This window comes from Alexandromys fortis, unplaced genomic scaffold, assembly GCF_014885135.2.
Source record: "Alexandromys fortis isolate MF-2015 unplaced genomic scaffold, M_Fortis_MF-2015_v1.1 scaffold_6, whole genome shotgun sequence".
Classification (NCBI taxonomy): Eukaryota; Metazoa; Chordata; class Mammalia; order Rodentia; family Cricetidae; genus Alexandromys; species Alexandromys fortis.
Genome location: NW_026067902.1, coordinates 22,678,741 through 22,698,663, shown reverse-complemented (window position 1 = coordinate 22,698,663; position 19,923 = coordinate 22,678,741). Strand labels below are relative to the sequence as shown.

Genomic DNA, 19,923 nt, shown 5'->3' with positions numbered 1-19,923 from the left:
TCTAGCCAGTCTCATATAAAAAGAAAGTATAAATGTAAAATAAGAAACAAATACAGATGAAAACACAAGCTGCCAACACCAGTGGTCTACAAAACCAGTCAAGCTTCTAGGAGAGGACAAGTCTCCAAAGACTGCGTAACACATCCAAAAGATTCTGCAACACCCCCTAGGTCTATAGGTAATTAGTGTCAGTACAGGGCAGAGAAGGAAAGACCCACGCATTGATGTTGGTGGGCAATGCTGTGCGCCCCACACATGTAATCTCATTTAACATACCCTCCAGGCCAACCCACAGGGTAGGGAGTGCTCCCTCCCCTTTACCTAGCTCATGTTGACTAGAAGAGAGACTTGAATCCAAGTCTGCCTCCCAGACCTTCCCTCCGTTCATTGCCACTGTGACCTTAGGGTACAGAGATCCTGACCCATGGTGCAAGATCCCTGCCATCAGCCTGGGACCATGAAAATAAGAATACCTCCTAAAAAGCTACACACAAAAAATGAAAGTGCACGTGCATGAAGTCAACAAAGGCACAGTGCCCTCCTGAGGATAACTAAGGATAGCTTCCAGCTTCCTTTACATGTTTGTGAAAACCAGGGATGCCTCCAAAAGTCAAACCTGTCATAAACAGGTCACCATAGGGAAATCCTTGTCACATACTGTGTAACCTCCCTGATCAGATCTAGCATTTAGTCTCTCTCTCCCCCAGCTCTCTCTCTCTCTCTCTCTGACAGTGTAAGAAGAAGAAATCCTATCTCTAAATTCTGACCACACAGGTGTAGCTGGAGACAACACTAAAGCCCTAATGAGACACAGTTCAATTTTGAAGACCTAACCGTCTTCCAAAGGGTTCTAAGTTCGAGCTATCTTTTAAGGCAGTAACGAATACACAAAATGTTAGTGTAAAATTGGTTTCTTAATCCTTAAGGGATGAAATCAGATTGCAACAGATGCCCAGATACATTCTAAACAGCTCGTGTATGTCTAGGCAAACATCACAGAATCCATAGACACGAAGTGAAAACTTAGGAAATTAATTGGTTTACCTGGAGAAGGAAAAGAAGGCAGTGTCTATGGGTCCTGTTTATAGACTCAAGAGTCTCCTTACTCATGACTGCTAGGCAGCATAGCCGAGTGGGGAGTAGATGGTAGCCCTTCATCAGCAAAGCTGGGAAAGAAACTAGGAATCAAACACTATCCTTCCTTAGGGCACGCCATGGAGAAGATGTTCCAACAGAAACAGACATATCACAGAAGTGCAAAAGAGGGAACCCTGGGCTCAAGCCTAGGCAGACAGGAGAAACTTCATGGAGGTGGTGATACTAGCTCATCAGATTAAGAATTTCCTCGGTAGAGGACAGGCAAGGGCACACTCCTGCTAGGTCTCCTCTGTGGCTCTCCCTACTAGAGACCTCTGCCATCAAGGGAACCCTTGCTCGGCAGGGATACTAACAACGGGCTTCACTCCACTTTCATTTAACAGGAGCTAAATTTCAATTTTCTTTCTTGTTTATCAGCAGAAAGGAAGCAGACTGCTCCAGACAACACAAAGATACATGTTACTAAGTTAAAGAGCCTGAAAAACATTGTCTGCTGGGACCTAAGAAATATTTTCAGAGGTCGAATTCAAGACAGAGGAGGACAGAGGAAGACGAATATAAAGTTTTCCCACTAATCCCCCCCCATAAACAAACAAAACAACAAACAAACCCAGAAATAATCTTAAGAGATTTCCTGGGGGGGTAGAAATGGGAAGGGGGGAGGGGGGGTGATGTAGTGTTTCTTATAGACTGATCTTCCAAAGCAAAGACAATGAGGGGGAAAAATAGAACACGTGTATTACAATGTATAGCGCCATAAGGCTGTGTTTGATGCTCTGGAGGGCTTCAACAAGTACTGTTCAGCCAAAAATCAATTGAAAAATCAGCATGATAAGAGAGCTTGAGTTGCCCTATAATAGCCTTAAGACCCCCAAGGCTATTCGAGTCCCTTTCATCTGCCACACTGCACAGGACTCTAGGGGGACCTCACTTCCCCTCCTTGAGTCCTCTGCCCCTCCGCCTTGCTCACCTACAGCTTTCTGTTCCCCTGGAAGGGCAGGGCGACTGACAGAGAATGATGATGTTTTCAAGTGGTTTTTGAGAATGTTTTCCTTCTCTGCTTTATGCTTTATCTTCTCTTGACATTTGCACTAAAATGCATCCTAGGCGATCAGTCATAGACTTCCACCAGAGTAAATGGTCAGCTTTCGTCTGGGAAGAGCCTAGTGAGTCACAGTGTTGTGTTCTGAATGCCCGAGCTGACATACTTTCCACTGCCCTTAATGAAATCACAGTTCAGGCTCAGGCAAATGAGCCATGTAAGCAATCCGCAGCATTGTTATAAATATACATATATATATTTCATTCCAAGATTTCATCTCAATATTTCTTCAATCACTCCTCACAATGTCTGGTTTGTTCAATTTATATTTCTGCTCGGCATTTGGTGCAAACCCCACAGATAAGATACATCTGTCCCTTAGTCACAAATCTTGGCATTTTTTACCTTAACTCCATCGTGAAGTGAGTGGCTGAATTTACCTTGCTTGTTAGCAGCAGTTCCTCCTAATCAAACATTTCATTTCCAAACTTTCGAATCTGACATGAGCTGTGGCAACTCAGTAGAGACACATCCAAGCTTAAGGAAGACATATAAACATGCTGATCTGGGCGAGGGAAGGAAAAGCTAATTGGAAGTCAGCTTCCCTGTGATTATCAGCTTGTTTATGGGGAGGGAGGGCTCTTCAGAATGGTACTGTAAATTCATCCCCGATTATGGTGTTAACACCAGCGCTCCCTTCCACACGCTCCCCGAGAGCCCCCTGTTTTGTGGAGTCATAAAGGGGTGTGCACTGTTTCCAGGGACTGACGGTTCTCCAGGCTTTGATTTTCCCCAGTTTTAGGAAAAATGAATCAGTGGCACAAGCAGCCGTCAGACTTCACTCACCTCGTGTGCAGAAAGCACACATATTCATTGTCTGCTATAAGAATAAATTTTAGTAATTTTCCCCATGTCAATATGAATATTAGACTGACCCAATTAATATGAAACGCTTCTAGGCTGCTGGAACAGACAGTGCTACAGAAAGAACCATTTGCACAACCTGTTCATGATTACGGGCCATAAGGACACAAAGATGGCACACACATTTGTGGGCCATCTGAATTCTTATACGGGAAGGGGAGGGGGAAGGGGGAGCCGCATGACATCAGCTTGACTGTCGTGGGTCATGTTTTTTAATCCAGAGTATTGGACATGTAACACAGCAACAAGAGCTGATCATTTTGTTTAATCACCTTTTGGATCTTTGCCAGATGGTCTCTATTGAGAACGCTGCAAACACAGAGACATGAGCTGCATCTAACACGCCACCAGAGCCTTCCCGTAAATGTCTGAGAACTGATTCCAACAAGAATTTAGTCTCCGAGCAGAAAGGGATACATTTAAAAACTATGTGCATTAACTATATTTTTCCCCATAGAATCCTCACTTGGCATGAATAATTTACCCACTCTTATGCTAATGGGATCATGAAAGTATCCCCCTGTCTTCGTTCAGCTCTTCTCAGCTTTCAGTAATTACCCCACCCAGTGAAAATAACATGGCTTCCACACTGAACAGCCCACTAGTACCTGACAATCAGCAAGATCATGGCTGGAAGGATCTAGAACTGGACAGAGACACCCTCAGAACCCGAAAAGAAACATAACCACACAGTAGTCCTGGTAGAGGGTGAAGGTGCATGGATGGGAGGGAAAGGGAGTAAAGAAGACTCTTCATTGTCAAGCCTGCCTTTCCTCTGCCTCGCCATCCAAATCCGACTTAAAGAAAACAAGTTCTTTTTCTAAGGGCGAAAGACATTGGAGATCAGATCAGTTTAGAAAGAAAATCAATAAGTGATATCTAAGAAAAAAACAATAGTTATCTATAGAACACATCTCTATAAAGTATTTATTTTATCAGAACTTAAATATATATATGAATAAAACATATATATGTATATGATGGGAAATCCCCTAAATGATACTTTTGGAGGAGAATGGGGGAAAAAAAGATGACTGAAAAAAAAAAGAGGAGAAAGGAGAGAAAAGGAGGGAGAAAAAAACCAAACACATTTCGACCTCTGTCCACAAAACTCCATGTTAGGTAGTTGACTGTGTAAAAATTATCAGGCTAAAACATCTGGGAAAGAAAGCCATGAAACAGCAGGGAACGTGGCTGGTTTATTGTTTATCTTTTGTTTATGAGGCAGTATTCAAGTTTAATTACAACTCTAAATTAAACTCTAACTGGCATCAGGAGACATCCCTTTACATGACTAAGTTAAAAAAAAAATCTGGAAATCCCAATTCTGGATTTTTCGAGTAAGTTGATATATATAGGAATGACATGACTCAAAATTAACGGCAATTATAGAAAACTTTTAAGCTTTTATGGGCAACCGTGGCATGTTCCTAGAGCACGCATTTATTAGAAGACTTGAATTTTATTGCTCATGGCGACTGTCTAAAATGTCCTAAGAGCTTCAGCAGAACATACCTAAATGTTTGCTGATGATTGAAGGATGGGTTTCATTTTTATTTAATTTTTTATGGGGGGGAGAAAGGAAGTACTATATGAATATTTTATATAGAATACCTTCTTCTCTGGCCATGTCCAACTGTCGATTATAGTTGGAGAGATAACAATCAGGAGGAAGGAGATGCTATTGTATTTATCACAAGTTAGTGACCAGTTTGGGATGAACTTAACTCTAGGAAAAATAAAAGTTAAAAAGCAACTAGCGAAAGATGATGCCAGATGGCGTCTGTCATATTGTATTTAGGGTTATTTTAAAGAGATTGCCACCACTATGAAAACATCCCATTGACAGAGTTTTCCTAGGCTGAATGAGAAATCCCAGCAGAGAATATTCAGGACCCTCAGTAAGTGGGTTTCCCCCTTCCTCCTTTAAATACATAACTGGAACATTTAAAGCAGAGAAAACGTTCTTTCATAACTGCAACGTAGTGCAAACTCAAAAGTGTCATGGTATCTTATGGATGGTTGACTGTAAAGGCTTCCACTCATTTTTAAGGGGACCTTTGTAGATTTCAACACTACGGTTGCTAAATAACTGTATAACTAGATAAACATCTAGCTCTGGGATTCTAGCCTCGTTGCCCGGATGATAGATGGTGACATCAATGGAGGGGTCTGGTGGCAGAGTCGAGGGGAACCCTGCTGGCTTGTACAGGCCAGGGTCTCGAGCAATTAGTGGTATAGATGCTAGCGTGCTCCTGTATTTAGGTTAATCTGGGCCTGGCAACAGTATGGTTAACGTGTGTGTGGTGTGCACTGTGAGCTCAGCAGTTACTGGGCCAACTGTCTCGGTATTTCTGGGAATCCTGCCTATTCACAGTGCAGGGATTGTTCAATTGCTGCAAAATGTACAAAATGAATTTTACAAAAATGAATTGTAAGGAAGGCCCCATTACAACGATTTTACAGCAAAGATGTCAACATCAATTTTTCTTTCATGCATAGCTAATGATTAAAACAGCATATTCCATTTGCCTAAGACAATTTATTTCATATTGGCACATCAAAATATTGAAATACAAAGTTATCTTTACTCTACCCTCTTTATTCACTGCTGTTGAACCCGTACCATTGTTCAAACCAGGAAAAATAAAACAAACTTGGCACGAAATACTTAAAACAAAGGCTCATCAATATTCTCCAATTTGTCAACATCTCAATTACAGCACTGGAAAAAAATGTAAATTTCGTGTGCTCTAAACACTGAGGGGTCTAGTCTCTTGCCAATTCACACGTGTAGCTCGCATCAGCGTTAATGGGAGCTACACAAACCCATCAATAATAATAATACTTTGTACATATACTGTGCCTTTTATCTAAGGCGCTCAGAGTGCTCTAGGAACAAGGAGGCTGCTGCTTAGGCTTCACTCTGGCGAAGCACACAGTGAAACACAAGCATCTTTAGAATCAGCAGGTACAGAACGAGGGACCCCACGCCTTATTATCAAACCCCATTTTTACTGATGGGAAGTCAGGCACAAAAACAGGCAGTTACTGTCCCAGAGCCCCGGAGTCTGCACCCTAATTCCGTCCTTGAAAAACCAGATTTCCTTCCTCATTCGAATGCGACTAACAAGACAAACGCCCTCCCTTTGGCTGGTTTTCGAAAACAGAAAACCTAGTGAATGAAAAGCCAGCTTCATATTTATACAGTTGACTGGTGTGTGGTTGGAAAGACAGGCAGACTGCAAATTTTGCAAGTTCATTTCTTACGATATTAAAAATGTCGGTTTTTTTCCTTCTTTCGGTTTATCATGCAAACACCTATACGAAAAGATAACTTCCCGTCTGTGTACTACCTATAGCTCTTCAGTATCGGATTGTAGAATGAGGTGCTTTTAGGTTCCAAGGTATAGATTTGTTAGGATCCTTATCGTAAAAATATTCACAAAATTATAAAGCAACATAAATGCATGTATTGTTTTATAGCATATGGCTATTAAAGTTTAATTTAAAATGTGTATGAAAACATTGTATTTAGTACAATTCATCCCTATTTCTTCTGTTTATCATAATTTGTTTTGAAATGGAATCATTTTACAGTTTTCCATATGCCTGTTGTGCTAATAAATTCTGAAGAAGTAAGGAAGTCTCTTGTGAACTGCAAACCTAGATTCCAATGAAACATTATGATATATTTTAATATGAAGAACATAAATTTCCCTCCCAGCCTTTCCATTCTACATCAGCCCTAAGATCTAGCCTCTGATAAGCATGTGTGATTTCAGTCAATACCTCCGCTGACTTTGCCCTGCAGCAGGTGATTAATCTTACCCCCCCCCCAAAGCTACTCAGAGCCTTTTGGTGGAACAAAGTAGCAAAATATCTTGAAAACATGTTTAAAAGATTATGGGAGCAAAACATACTTAAGTCCGGCCTTAAAAATTTAGGGTCTGCTGTCAGAAACAAACAAAACAAAACAAACAAACAAACAAACAAAAACCACCTTGACGCACGCATTTTAATAACCACTAACACAGTGGTGAGCCAGGTAGAAAAATTCTCTTTGCACCAACAGTCTCCATTTTACAGAAACAACTTTCCCCACTTTCTCTCAAACTTGAACACAGTTGCGGGGGAGGTGGGGGGAGACAGCCTTCCTAGTGCTCATATGTATAAGCCACCGTGTCCATTCTTTAATCCCACAGAGATATGATTAAAGGAACAAAATGCTTGGGGGATCAAATCCTTCAGCAAGGGATAAGTGGGTGCGGCTACCCACAGCAAGGGGAGCTCAGTGTCTTGTTTCTCCCCAGAGGATGTCTTACATGTCTTCTCTCTTTTGACCAAAACTCCTTAATAAAACAAAACCGACTAACTAAAATGATAAAACTGCATGCTACGGTAGCTCTTCCTTGCTCCAAAACCTACATTTTTTTCCTCTCCTGCTCTCTCTCTCTCTCTCTTTCTCTCTCTCTCTCCCTTCCTGTTATCCCTCTCGCCATAACTCAACTAACCCAACAGAACCAGTCAGTTTTAAATTTCAGCTGGGACCTTGGTGACCTGTTAATGAATCTACAGAGAAGAGAAAAACTCACAGTGCTGAGTTATGCCTGGTGTCGCTAGCTGACATGGAGTCAGAAATGCTTGAAGCGTTAACGTAATTGCAAGAATGTGAAAAATGAAGCGCTGGGCTCCTGAGCCAAGCGAAAGGTCAGAGGGAGCCTCACACAGGAGAAGTTTCTGGAAGATAGCCTCATTAGGCCATTAAGTCTGCTTCTCCTTCTTTCCTCGCACCCCCCCAGTTCCTGCAATGTTGAGGGTGTTTTGTTTTTATTAATAGATATTTCACCCCTTTGTGGTGGCCTAACTTGGGGCAGTGGGGAGGACTGAATGATCGAAAGCTTTCTGCATTTGACCCAGGGTCACTTGGAACCACAGTTAAACGTCTGTATTGCAGATCCACTATTGAATCTATGTACACAATACCTTCAAAATGTGTTAGAATGAAGTTTATTTTACAAACAGTCCTGATGCATTCAAACCAATATACACATAGCTCACAAGTTCTCCTATAGCCATTTGATAGTGCATCATCTGTGAGCCACAACTTGTTTAAAAAGACAGATCTGACTAGGATTCACTTACAGGCAAAAGGCATCCTAGAAAGGCCTGTTTTCTAGATTCCCTTGGAAATTCAGGGGTCCAGAATCTCTGGCCAGAAACATGGAGGAGGGTAGATACTCACAGCGCCCCAGCAACTCCCTTTGAAATGGCCTGTATAATACAGCTCAACCTGTAAAGCAGTATTTGACTTGGAAGCCTGTCTAATGCTTAAATATTGGGGCCATAAACAGAAACATAATAGAGATAAAATAGACCTAAGAGATCAGACACCATCTGATGTAAAATATTAAAAAGTAAAATCTATACACATCCCTGGACCACATTCAATAATGCATCTTCCTTTAAATGATCATTTTATCCATATTAGAGTCATTCCTACCAATATATAACTGTTCCCTGTTGTAAATGGTAAAATTCATTCCAAACTGCAGAAGGCTTCCTAGACATCTGTAGTTGTTCTCCTCGCCTTCTAAAACTCTATTTTTTTTTTTTTTAAAAAAAATTGGGACGAAGGTCACTATGTCAGCTATATAGAAGCAGGGACAAGTATTACTGAAGAATTTTAAAATCCATCTTCCCAAAATAATAGTCTGTATAAATCTCTTCAACCCTCCCCCATCCCAGACTGGCATTTCTGGAGTTAATAAGACCAGATTTTTGCCTCTTACAAGCTTTAGAGGCATGGCTGCTTTAATTATAAAGAAGTCGTACAGTACATATTACAAGCGAATAGCCTGCTCATAGTATAATTCCAACTACTGGAATATAATAGTTATGTAGGTCTGTCTTTCTAATATTCACCAAAGGAGTGTAGATAACCACATTTGTAAGAGAATTGGCAGAACCAATCGATTACTATTGCAATGTGGACTTAAAGATTAGATAACTCATTCTGAGTCTTTAAATAAAGTAACAAGAGGAACCCCGTCTTCCTACCAACCAGTTGGTAAACTCCCTACATCCCTTACCTTCCCCTCTCCTGTTTACATGGACTGAGACCGTGAAATGCGGAAGTTATTTTTGGTCATGCCTAGTTTTGCACCAAGAAAATTCATAACTTCTTACCTTGCTCACTGCTGTTGTCTCCACTCTGGGAAGCATGGCCCCCACTGGAGGGTCCCGGGGTGCCTGCTGAGTGAGTTGAGGTCGCATCATCGTGGTCTCGCCAGGATGAAGGGTTCTGATGTCAGGATGCCAAGGAATTTTCCCACAGTTACCATTTGAGCCATAAATGAGGAACCATGAAGACAGACAGGCACAGTGGGAGAGAAAAAAATGTGTACATATTAGTATTTTCCAAAGTGGCCACAGGCATGCTATTCTATGCCATCTTCTTCGGCTACAACAGTATATACATTTGTTAAATCTGTCATATCTCTTCTAAGTGTGTACATCCTATTAGATGCAAATTTACACCTCAGTAAAGTTAACTTCTGAAGTGAGGGGAAACGGCCTTAAAATGTCTTTCTCAACTTTTCTATTATAAGCAGGACACATTTTCCTGGTGTTCTCAGACATAAAATCCATCAGAACATGAGCCTCTACAAAGTTCAGTACTCCCTTCAAAAGATTATGGGTCAACAATGGATGGAGGGACAACCCCTTTCACGTTCAAATGCCTTGCCTTAAAATAGTCTGTCTGAGGGCTTCAAATGCTATCAACAGGTAGACTGTATAAACAACAAGAGCAATAGCAATCGTGGCAGCAATGTGTCATTGACCATCAAACCCTGCTTTAATTGGCACAAACGGTAATTTTTAAAAACGAAACCGATGTGGGCTACTCGTCACTTTGCCAGCAAGCTGAGACTTTCGCTTTAAGCGACTGAGCAGGGCCTTCTGGAAGAACCTCAAAGGTCTGCAAGGCAAACCAGGAGGTACCAGCTCACTCTACTTTGCTAATATATTTGTCTCCTGCTTCCCCTCCCCTTTCCTGATCATTCCCAATACCACCGCTGTAGCTTAAAGGGAAACAGGAATTCTAATGTACAGGAAGGACTTTATCAGCACCACATGAAGGCAGGCAAGAGATGGAATTTCCTCTGGCAGACAGGGAGAGCAGGAGCCACACATGAAACACAGCAGCCTTGGGGCCAAAGCTGTACACTTGTCACCTATGTGCTATGACTTTGACTAAACCTGTGGACCTACAGGCAAGAGCACTCTTTAGGGGTTGGAGCAGACGGTGCAGGACAACATTTTAAAGACATTGCAATCTCTCAAAGCACAACAGCACTTTTTTTTTTACTAGTATTGGTAAACAATAATTCAGAGCAAGCATAGGTCACCTACAAACCACATGGCTAGGTTAAAGGAATCTCACTATGATACCAGGACACAGAGTTTATTAGGAAAATAATCAGCCTGTCATCTTTCCCCCAAGACTAAGCCCATAATGTACCTACAGCAGACAGTGCTACTGAAATAAAACCAGAAACCAAAGGAAGACAAATGAAGGAACAACAGCAGTGGACATTTTCCCCTGTGGATCTTCTATAAACATATTGTACTTTAATATTTGGAATTTTGGCAGATGAAGACATGAGCCAGATCTCTGTGATCAACATATCAACGTCAGTGTTGCTGGCAATAACGCCAGGCAAGCCATCCACTCAAAGTCAAGACCTTGAGTAGAAATTGTGACTTTAAATATAGTTCAGGTTCAGATCTGTACAATAAGAGGTGTAATAGAAAAAAAGAGGATTAAGGAATTAGGTGGGCATGGTAGCACACGTCTATAATCCCAACATTCGAGGGGCTCAGGCAGGAGGATTGCCATGAGTTTGAGTGCGACCTAGACTACCCAGTGAAATCCAGCATCAAAAAAGAAGGAAGGGAAGAAAGGGAGTGAAGACAGCAGGTAGGAAGGAAAGAAGGAAGGAAGGAAGGAAGGAAGGATGGAAGGATGGAAGGAAGGATGGAAGGAAAAAACGACTGATTTGGAAATGAAAGTGAGAAGAATATGTTAGACCGAGTTATCTGCTGCTTTGATGTCTCTTTATGACAGGTATTTACTGCGTGGGGATCAGCTGAAATGCTGGACGAACTGCAGCAGGAGATGGAAGAGAGAGAGAGAGGCATGGCGTGTACTTATTCTGCGACCGCGCGGACTGCGGGACACTTTCCCTAACCAAACTTTCCAGGGTACACAGCCGGTGAGGTTCATTTTATGCACTGCAGGCTTTTTATTAAGCTGGCTGCTATAAAAGCTCCTTATCCCTCATGAAAATTACAATAATTAACCACTAACACCTCAACTATGTTTTAAGGCAAATGTCACCCGACACTATTATGTAATCGTTCGGATGGAGCTGGGACAGGTCTTTCGGTTTAAGCACTGGCATGGTGGGAGGGTTCTTGCACGAACGATTCCTGTAGCTGAAAAACACGGCTGAGTTCTTATCAGCCAGGCCTGGGCTGGACTTTAAAGTCAAGCCTCATTAATTCATAATTTAGTATCTCTCTCTCCGTGGCTTTCGGGAGCAGGTGTCTTCTAAAGTCATACTTGTCAACATTACTAGAACAATGGGCTCCGCCAACCAAGTCAGGTCTTTGCCTTTCAGTGTGGCCACCAATTTTTCTCAAGTTCTCTTATCTCCCACCCCCCTATCTCTTCCCTCTTTTCCTCCTCACCTCTCAAAAACATACTCTGTTGGGAAAAAAAAATGGTGTCTCTTGTGCTACGTTCAGTGGAGAGACTGAAGCACACTGAGGGGAACCTTCTGTTAGCCATCTAATGTGAAGAAGGATGGACAGACAGATCCCTCTGGGAGTTCTGGGATAGCGACTCACCCCAAGATGTCTATATAAAGCTACAGACAGTGGTATGATCATATATAAAGACACACATGGGTAATCTGAGAAACATAAACAAAAATTCATCTTTCGCCATTAAAAAAAAACCAACTTAAAAAAAAAACCACAGTCTACATAGACAACATAAAGCATTACCCATAATACTGGGTTTTTCTTAGATCGAAATATTGTGAATAGCACAGCTTCCGTTTTTCCCCCCTCCTAGATAGTTTCCAAGTTTGCGTCCTTCAAGAATAACCACCTGGCCCTCTGCCAAATTATAAGCAGAAGTTGAGTGAATCCTGAACCAACGTGATATACAAAAGCATGTAAAAACATATGACATATGTAGAAAAAATATATAAAAGAGGATTGATTCCTACGTGCATCCGTGCAGATGAGAACTCGAGTATACACATTCCATAATACATGTCCTGTTCTCCAGCCAAAAATACCATGAAGACACCCCAGGGCAAGGAGGGAACATGTTTCTATTCCCAATGGCTTTAATAATTGGGAGTCAAAGATGGCACTCCCCTTGTTCTCTATATAATTGCGTTAAAGAGCAGGGTTACCAGGAGAAAAGCAGTGAATACCGAGTAGTGCACAATAGGAGATGGGAAATAGATACAAGAAGCTCCGTCTCCAGGGGCAGTTTTTTTTCCTATTTGCTGGGCTACAGACTCACAGCTGATAATGCAAGTTGTAATTAATATAAAAGCAAGAGACAATATGGGCAGAGCTTGTAGTAGTGGGGCCACGGGAGAGCGCTCCGCTGCTCTCCCTGGCTTCTCATTTGCACAGGGCTTTCCCTAGAAAACACAATCCTGCCAGTGTTTTCTCCCTTGGAAGTTAAAAAAAAATTGATTTAGCACTGTCATTGAATTTTGCTAAATCTAGAAAAGAGAACAGAGAGGACAGGAGTCTCTGGGCACAAGAGGCGAATCCTCCGTGTGCGGCTTTTGTTGAGGCTGCAGATAGGCTGCAATTATACTTCAAGCCAGAATGGCACTTCTGTGAGGGCCCTGCCTATAGGATAATACTTAATAAGTCCTAGCCAATTGGTCGTGTTTCCTGTATCAAAGTATTCCCCACAGCGCACAGTTCATTCACGGGGTCACTGGGGTAAAATGCGCAAGCGTTTCCAAATAAAACCATAAAAGTAAAATGTCTTGGGCTTGGAGGAAACAGGAGCCACTATTGCATTTAAGAGTTGACAAAAATAAACTGAGCTCTTGTTTTTAGACTCCATATGAAAAGTTATTCTCTGCACGTGGGACCAGGGAGAAGACAGAAGGGTAGAATCAACTCTTGGGGCCACCTCTAACAGGTCATGTGACCGGGAGCGATCGCTCCATTGACGTCCTTTTGGACATGTCATTTATCTCTTTGGAATTATGAAGCCATACAAGATAATTCCCAAGGTCATGTCCACTTATGTCCATTTTGAAAAGTACTTTAAACATAGCCAACATTTTTTTTCTAAAACCCATATAACTATATAACATAAAACCAAGAAGTATACAGGAAGCATGAAAACACAAATATGCATTCACAGGTACTCAGCAGAAAACACAGCCAAAGACATGCTCATTCGCTGAAGAGGTACACAGATTCATCTGACTTGACACGTTTAAACCACGAAAGGAAGGTATATTTGCGTCAATACATCCCATTAATATGAAGTCACTTATGTCGTATGGCTTTACAGTCCCTTAAGTTCTACTTAACAGTGTGGACAGAACTCTTTTTAAAAAGATGCAAGCACTCTTCTCCTTGGGCATGCAAGTCCACAAGTTAAAAACGTTCATGGAAGAACTGGGATAAATGCTGGGACTTCAACTTTTTGACTGTGATGTTGACCAAGAACCCGGGACACCAGTGTGGGCTTTTAGAAGCTGGAGTCTCTAAAAATGTAACTCAAGCTGGAGATTTTGCCTCAGCGTTTACAACATTGCACCGGTCTTTGGTAATTAACGCATAGGCACATCCCACACAAGGGCAGCCTCCTTTGCAAATGATTGCTCCATTGAGTGGTGGACTCTCCAAGACAGAAACACATTTGCTCCTCCAGAGAGGGTTTGAAAATGCTTTCTACGATTCTGAAGTGTGCCGGCATATCCCCTAGACCAGTCGGTACATAAACAGCCAAGACAATGACGTCAGATAACACCAAGTCTTCTCATGGCATTGTGAATGTCTACGTGACTGTCAAATGTACCCAGGATCCATGTCACCACGTTTACACTGAAGACATGCTCCAACTGCACAACCTAAATAACTTAAATGACGTAAATACTCTCGATGAGAAATAAACAGGAAAGCTCCCAACAAGCAGACATTTCGGCAGAAACAAATAACAGAAAGCCATGTCTTCTATCAGGGTCCTTAAGAAGGGACCCTGAGTTCCAAAGTAAAACTTCCCAAAATTCGGTCCCAGGGAGGGGCTTTGAATAAATCACAGCCTAACACCTAATATCACACCTCAGTGTGAGAAACCAAGAGACAAAAGCAATCACTCGTGTTATTAATGTGAATATCCAGTCTCATTATTCTCCCTTCATCGTCAATAGACCAAGCACTCAAACTCAAACCTCTCCTCGCTGCGGCCATCACTTCGAGTTTTTCAAGTAATAATAGATTTTTCTCTACCAGCACTTGACCATTTTCTGTCAAGAGCAAGATATTCTGGTCATTCTCTCTGCTGACCTAACCCATTCAAAAAAAAAAAACCTGTAACAACATAAATATCCTTGACATATTCACAAACGCAAAACAATAGTAGCATATGTTCATTGAAACTACAGCACAGAAATGAAAATAAAATGTCATTTTCTTATGATGTTATCAGAGCCAGCCAATTTTAAGGTACCTGCCAATTCATATTAATTCACATAACTATATTTTCTTTACTTATTTCTTTCAAAGCAAATAAAACGGAGGTGTTTGGCACCGTGAAGAGGAGTGGGTATAACTATAGAACCATCTGCATTGCAAACAAGTGTAGCTAGGAGAATGTATTTCAAACAAATATATCTTGAACATATAAACTTGATATAAAGACATAGATTATCTTCATTCATAAATATTATGGTGATACATACTTATCTAAAAAAGTTGATCTCAAATTATATAAAATAGAAAATTTGGATATTACTTTTTTTTTTTAGTTTACTTCAACAGTTTAGGAAAAACACAATTGCTTTACGGCAGTTTCCAAGTTGAAACTTTTTTTTAAAAAAAAGTTTTCTTGACATGTTTGTTTTAAATATGATAAATTTGAATGTCTGGGTAGCTTAACATCAGCTGCAGCTGGAAAACACAGTTGAGTTTCTTTTGATTATTATCTATTTTTCCCTCAACAGTATTCTGAAAAATACTAGCATAGCCATTGGCTAGCTGCAACAATTATCCTTATGCTATAGTAAGGTGATGAGATAAAACACAGCCTATGGTTAAAAAAAAATAAGCATTTTTCATGAATTGACTTAGCACAGTACAGCAGCCAAAGCTGCACGCTTCGTTCTATCCTTGGTTCCAAACTTCCCCTCCTCATTCCACACATCACCTTTGCTAATAATAAATTAACAAACCCAGCATCCTCACTGAATGTAAAGAATGGAATGCAAGAGCCTTACGGGTCTTCTTTTAATGCACCTATGTTATGAAATTAGCACAATACCTGGTCATAATACATAAAAGTCACTCCTAAAAGTCTGCTGAGAATACTAGCTTTGAAGGTATTTATCCAGTCAACTGCCTTCATTCATTTATATTTCTAAGTATTTTAATAAGGGAATGGAAAACTATATTGCGCCTTGATAGGTCTTTCATTGTTTTTCAATGCATGGAACCACAAAGTTAGTCTTTCATTTTTTCTTTCACTCTTTCTCCTTGCTCCCTCTTCACACACATGGATACACACACACACACACACTCACACACACGCGCATGAACGCACAGTGTAGCTTGATACCACTTAATAAGGATAAAGGTGTATGTGTTTTTGGGGTGTCAAACAGCTGTCACAAACTGTCACCTCCACAAGAGAAACCTTGGCACACAATAAATGAAACCACACTCCTTTTTTTAGCTGTCATTATTCATAGCCAATAAGTTGAACCGCTCACGGCATTTCATGCGCAAATAAAACCACGACGTAGCTCAGTAGATCAGAATAGTGGGCCAACAGAGGAAACAGGGAAAACAACACGCTGTCTGGGCCCTTCTGAAGTGGCTGATCATCACCCTGTACCAGTCAGTGTGCAGCAAATGAGATCCAGCCTAAGGCAAGGCATTAAATATGCATATCAAAGCAAATGAAAAAAAATAAACCTGATGACTCAAATTGAGCACATTTATATGCTGAAAATGTCCCCCTTACATCACTTTCAGGTAGGGGTTCTGTGGTCTTTTCCCTCTCTTGTGACTGAGGGGGCTGAGGGATGACAAGTTTGTAGGAACGGGTGAAAAGCCTTAGAAGGATGCCCTTTGTCGGGCAGGAGGGGGTGGCCTAGGAACAAACGCAGTCAATATGCCCACGGTACCTAGAAGGCTGCAGAGCTTTCAAGGTTTTCTCGCTCGTCCCGCATGAAACACAAGCATGTGGCAGACCTTTCCATTTCCCACTCAGTGTGCTGGTGGAACAAATTATTGCTTCATTTCAAAACAAATAGCAGGGGGCTAAAGCAAAAATGCTGTAGTTCAGATCCCTAGGAAATAAAAGGCTTTAAATTATGACGCCCAATGAGGTGGCAAGCCCTCGTGGATTCAAAATAAATCAGTTGTCATATTTACTTGATTGGGGGCTTGAAAGGGTAGCAACAAATGCTCCAGTTGACTCTTTTATCCGAAGATGATGATTGTTAAATTACTCAAGCACTATTCTCTTAGGTACCACCTCCTTCTTGAGTCTGTATTTAAATATTACGATGGCTTCACAAATTAGCATTGTATATCAGCCAGTGCCCTAAACTGCCTAGTTTATCTTATTTCTTCTACATAAACATCAGCACCCCCTAACTCCATACATCCACCAGAAAAACCATTGTCAAGAAACTGTTGTAGAAAACCAAGTAGTCACAACCCCACAACATAACAAGAAAAAAAAAAAGCTTTTGATGCAGAAGCAACTAGGGACCTCTCATGCTCCAAACCAGGAGATACAGCCCTCTCTGTCCCCCACCCCCATAATACAAATGCATACAAAGCCATAAACAGAAAGGTGATGAAAATAAGTAAAGAGCAAAAATAAGTAAATATTTATGGCGTGAACACTCCTCTTGAGCCACAAGAACACACACTGCAGAGACACAGAGAAGCCAAGGAACTTCCAACAGCTTCTAGACCTATATAATTTTACTTAACACTTACTTGCAAGGTACAAAACCCCAGACCACTTCCCCCAGCACCTTGGAAACAGCTAAAGGTAAGGACAAGTGCAGGGGCTTTTAGCAGCACAGCATTGATTCTGTATCAGAACTGGACATCCTATGCCATGGTTTTCTTTCATTATTGGAAACTTGTAGACTGCTGTCTTACGTAGTGCAAAGGTTAACCTTTCAAATCAATGGCTGCTTCTTTGCAAAAACTTTTGGTAGAGGGAGAGGAGAACTCACAGAAAAGCTATTATTCCTCAGGTAGTTCAATTCACCCCCCTTCATACTTAGGAATTTGGGGGGTGGGAGTGCAAACTGCCTTCAAACCTCAATGCCTGTTTAACCCCTATGAGGTGTTAATATTTCAACTATGAAGTTATCCAGACTACGGCCTGTATTGTTTAGGTTGTGAGTTCAAATGAATGTATAGACACTCTGCCCTCCACCTCCCGGCTCGCTCGAGTTCCCAAAATTATACTGCTATTCACACCTACTCTTTAACCTCAGCACTCTTGCCTTCCCTACCAGCCCTGCCAGCTGCAATCCTTCTCCTTGCTTCTTCTCCTTCAGATTGTGAGCATCACTACATATGCTTTTTCTTCCCTCCATCAGATTCACTCGACGAGTTCCAAAATAGGATTAAAAACAGAGAGAATAGAAATCTCCTTTCCTGGCTTGACATCCACGGGCATCTTCTAAGTCACCAACTGTTGAAGTGTTAAAGTGCAATCACTAACCTATGGTTACTCAATCTTAATTCCCTTCAGCTTTCTGTAATACAGTGTTAAAAATTGGTTCATCAAGGTTGCTGTCCTTTATTATAGAGATGCTTCAGGCACTTGGCAATGAGTCCATATTCTGACAATAAGTTTCTATGAGCTAAAAGTCCTCAGAATTGTAATGTGTTCATTCACTCTTTTTATTGTTAATACACTGCAAAATTGCCAGGGATTCTCAGGATTGTCTTCTCTGGGAGAGAAATAGGCCCCCATCTCCCAGTTGTCTTCTCATCCACCCCATGTGCCTGCTCCTTTCCTCCTTCTCCTACTAACTGCCTTGTCTCTAGCTATCTCTGATGCCTTGATTACACACAGGAAGAAACCAGGAAAGACAAAAAACCATCCTATCCAAAAAAAAAAAAAAAAAAAAAAAAAAAAAAAAAAAAGCACTTGCTAACACCCAAGCCCCAGGTCCAGGAAACTTGGCATGTTTAAAGCACAAATCAACTCTACCACCTCCTTGGTTCTCTGACTCTCAACAGAAATAAGGGCAGGTCCAAGAAAGAGGAAAGGAAAATAAAGGCCACAACACTGGTAGTGAGACAGGGAAGGCAAATTCCAAAGGCGACCACACCATTAGAAACCAAAACAAGTGAGCTCAATACCACAAGGTTTTAGAGACATGCTTTGCCCCAGTGGCCTTCAGAGCACGCCACCCCGGCTCTGCACACTTACGTGGTCGGCGAGATTTGTGGAGGAGCCTGAAAGTTCTTCATGATCTGACTTGGAGCTTCCATCTCTCTCGTCAATCACGAGGTCAATGGGCATTTTCCCCTTCAAGCAACTGATGTACCGGTGGCAGAAGTTATCGCACAGTTCGTGGACCTAGGAGGAGGGTCATGGCGGAGGTTCAGCTCAGATTGTCTTTATATGTTTCATTTTTAAAGAGGAAGACTGTTGGCTTGCAGGGTTACATTTGTGAAGAGCAACAATGTGATGCCTTCCGAACTCGTAATTAAGGGGTGTAGGAGCTGAAGGCAAGGAGACAATAGAGCAATTGTGGCAAGATAGTATTCGCCAGAGACTCCCCTGAGCAACAAGTTACAATGAAGAAAGAAGCTGGACTGAAAACAACTGGGTTCAAATGAGGAGAGCAGAGATGCAAATATGACATGATAATAACTCGGAAACATGTAAACCCTAGAACTGGGGGCACCTGTGATTTCATCAGCAAGGTGTTGTGTATGTTTCCTGGGGAAATGATTGATCGACATATCAGTACACAGACACCCCCAAAGAGGGCTATTCCTTCTGCTTGCACCCAGTTTGGGAACTCTGGGCCTAGGGTAAGCTGAGCTAATAGAGACACAAGTAGACATTGTGTGCTGCAACACAAATGGTTCCTGCTGTAGCTCAAATAATCCTCAATGCCTGGGGGTGGGGGGCTTTAAAAGGCATGGCTGCCCTGATTCCCACATCCTCTGAGGCCCCTGGATTGAGAAGTCTATAAGGGAAGAAAATAGGACCGTGATCAACATCTCCAGATGAGTAATCTTTCATCTGGGAGGCATGTAACATCCCAGTCATCTGGCTGAAAGAATGTGGGGGGGGGGCGGGGGTCATCAAAATGGGGACTGTTGTTTTCTGCTTACCTTTTCCAACTCCAGAAGATGAAACCTTAGTACTTGTATTGCTTGTATCATCTGAAAGGGAAATTTAAGAGAATGGAGTTAGGGTTCTGGGATGTGCAAATGTGTGTGTGTGTGTGTGTGTGTGTGTGTGTGTGTGTGAGAGAGAGAGAGAGAGAGAGAGAGAGAGAGAGAGAGAGAGAGAGAGAGGGGGG

General features: G+C 41.7%; 1 protein-coding gene across 8 annotated transcripts in view; it reads right to left on the bottom strand.

Annotated features, from left to right (window-relative positions):
* Meis2 (Meis homeobox 2) overlaps positions 1-19,923 on the bottom strand; it is a 224,215-nt gene that overhangs the window by 198,900 nt on the left and 5,392 nt on the right. For all 8 annotated transcript variants that reach the window (XM_050134153.1, XM_050134150.1, XM_050134154.1 and 5 more), the window contains exons 5-7: positions 19,733-19,783; positions 18,816-18,965; positions 9,254-9,368 (exon numbers count right to left, since the gene is read on the bottom strand). In XM_050134153.1, the coding sequence (XP_049990110.1) occupies positions 9,254-9,368; positions 18,816-18,965; positions 19,733-19,783 (316 nt within the window). The remainder of the gene's footprint in view (positions 1-9,253; positions 9,369-18,815; positions 18,966-19,732; positions 19,784-19,923) is intronic.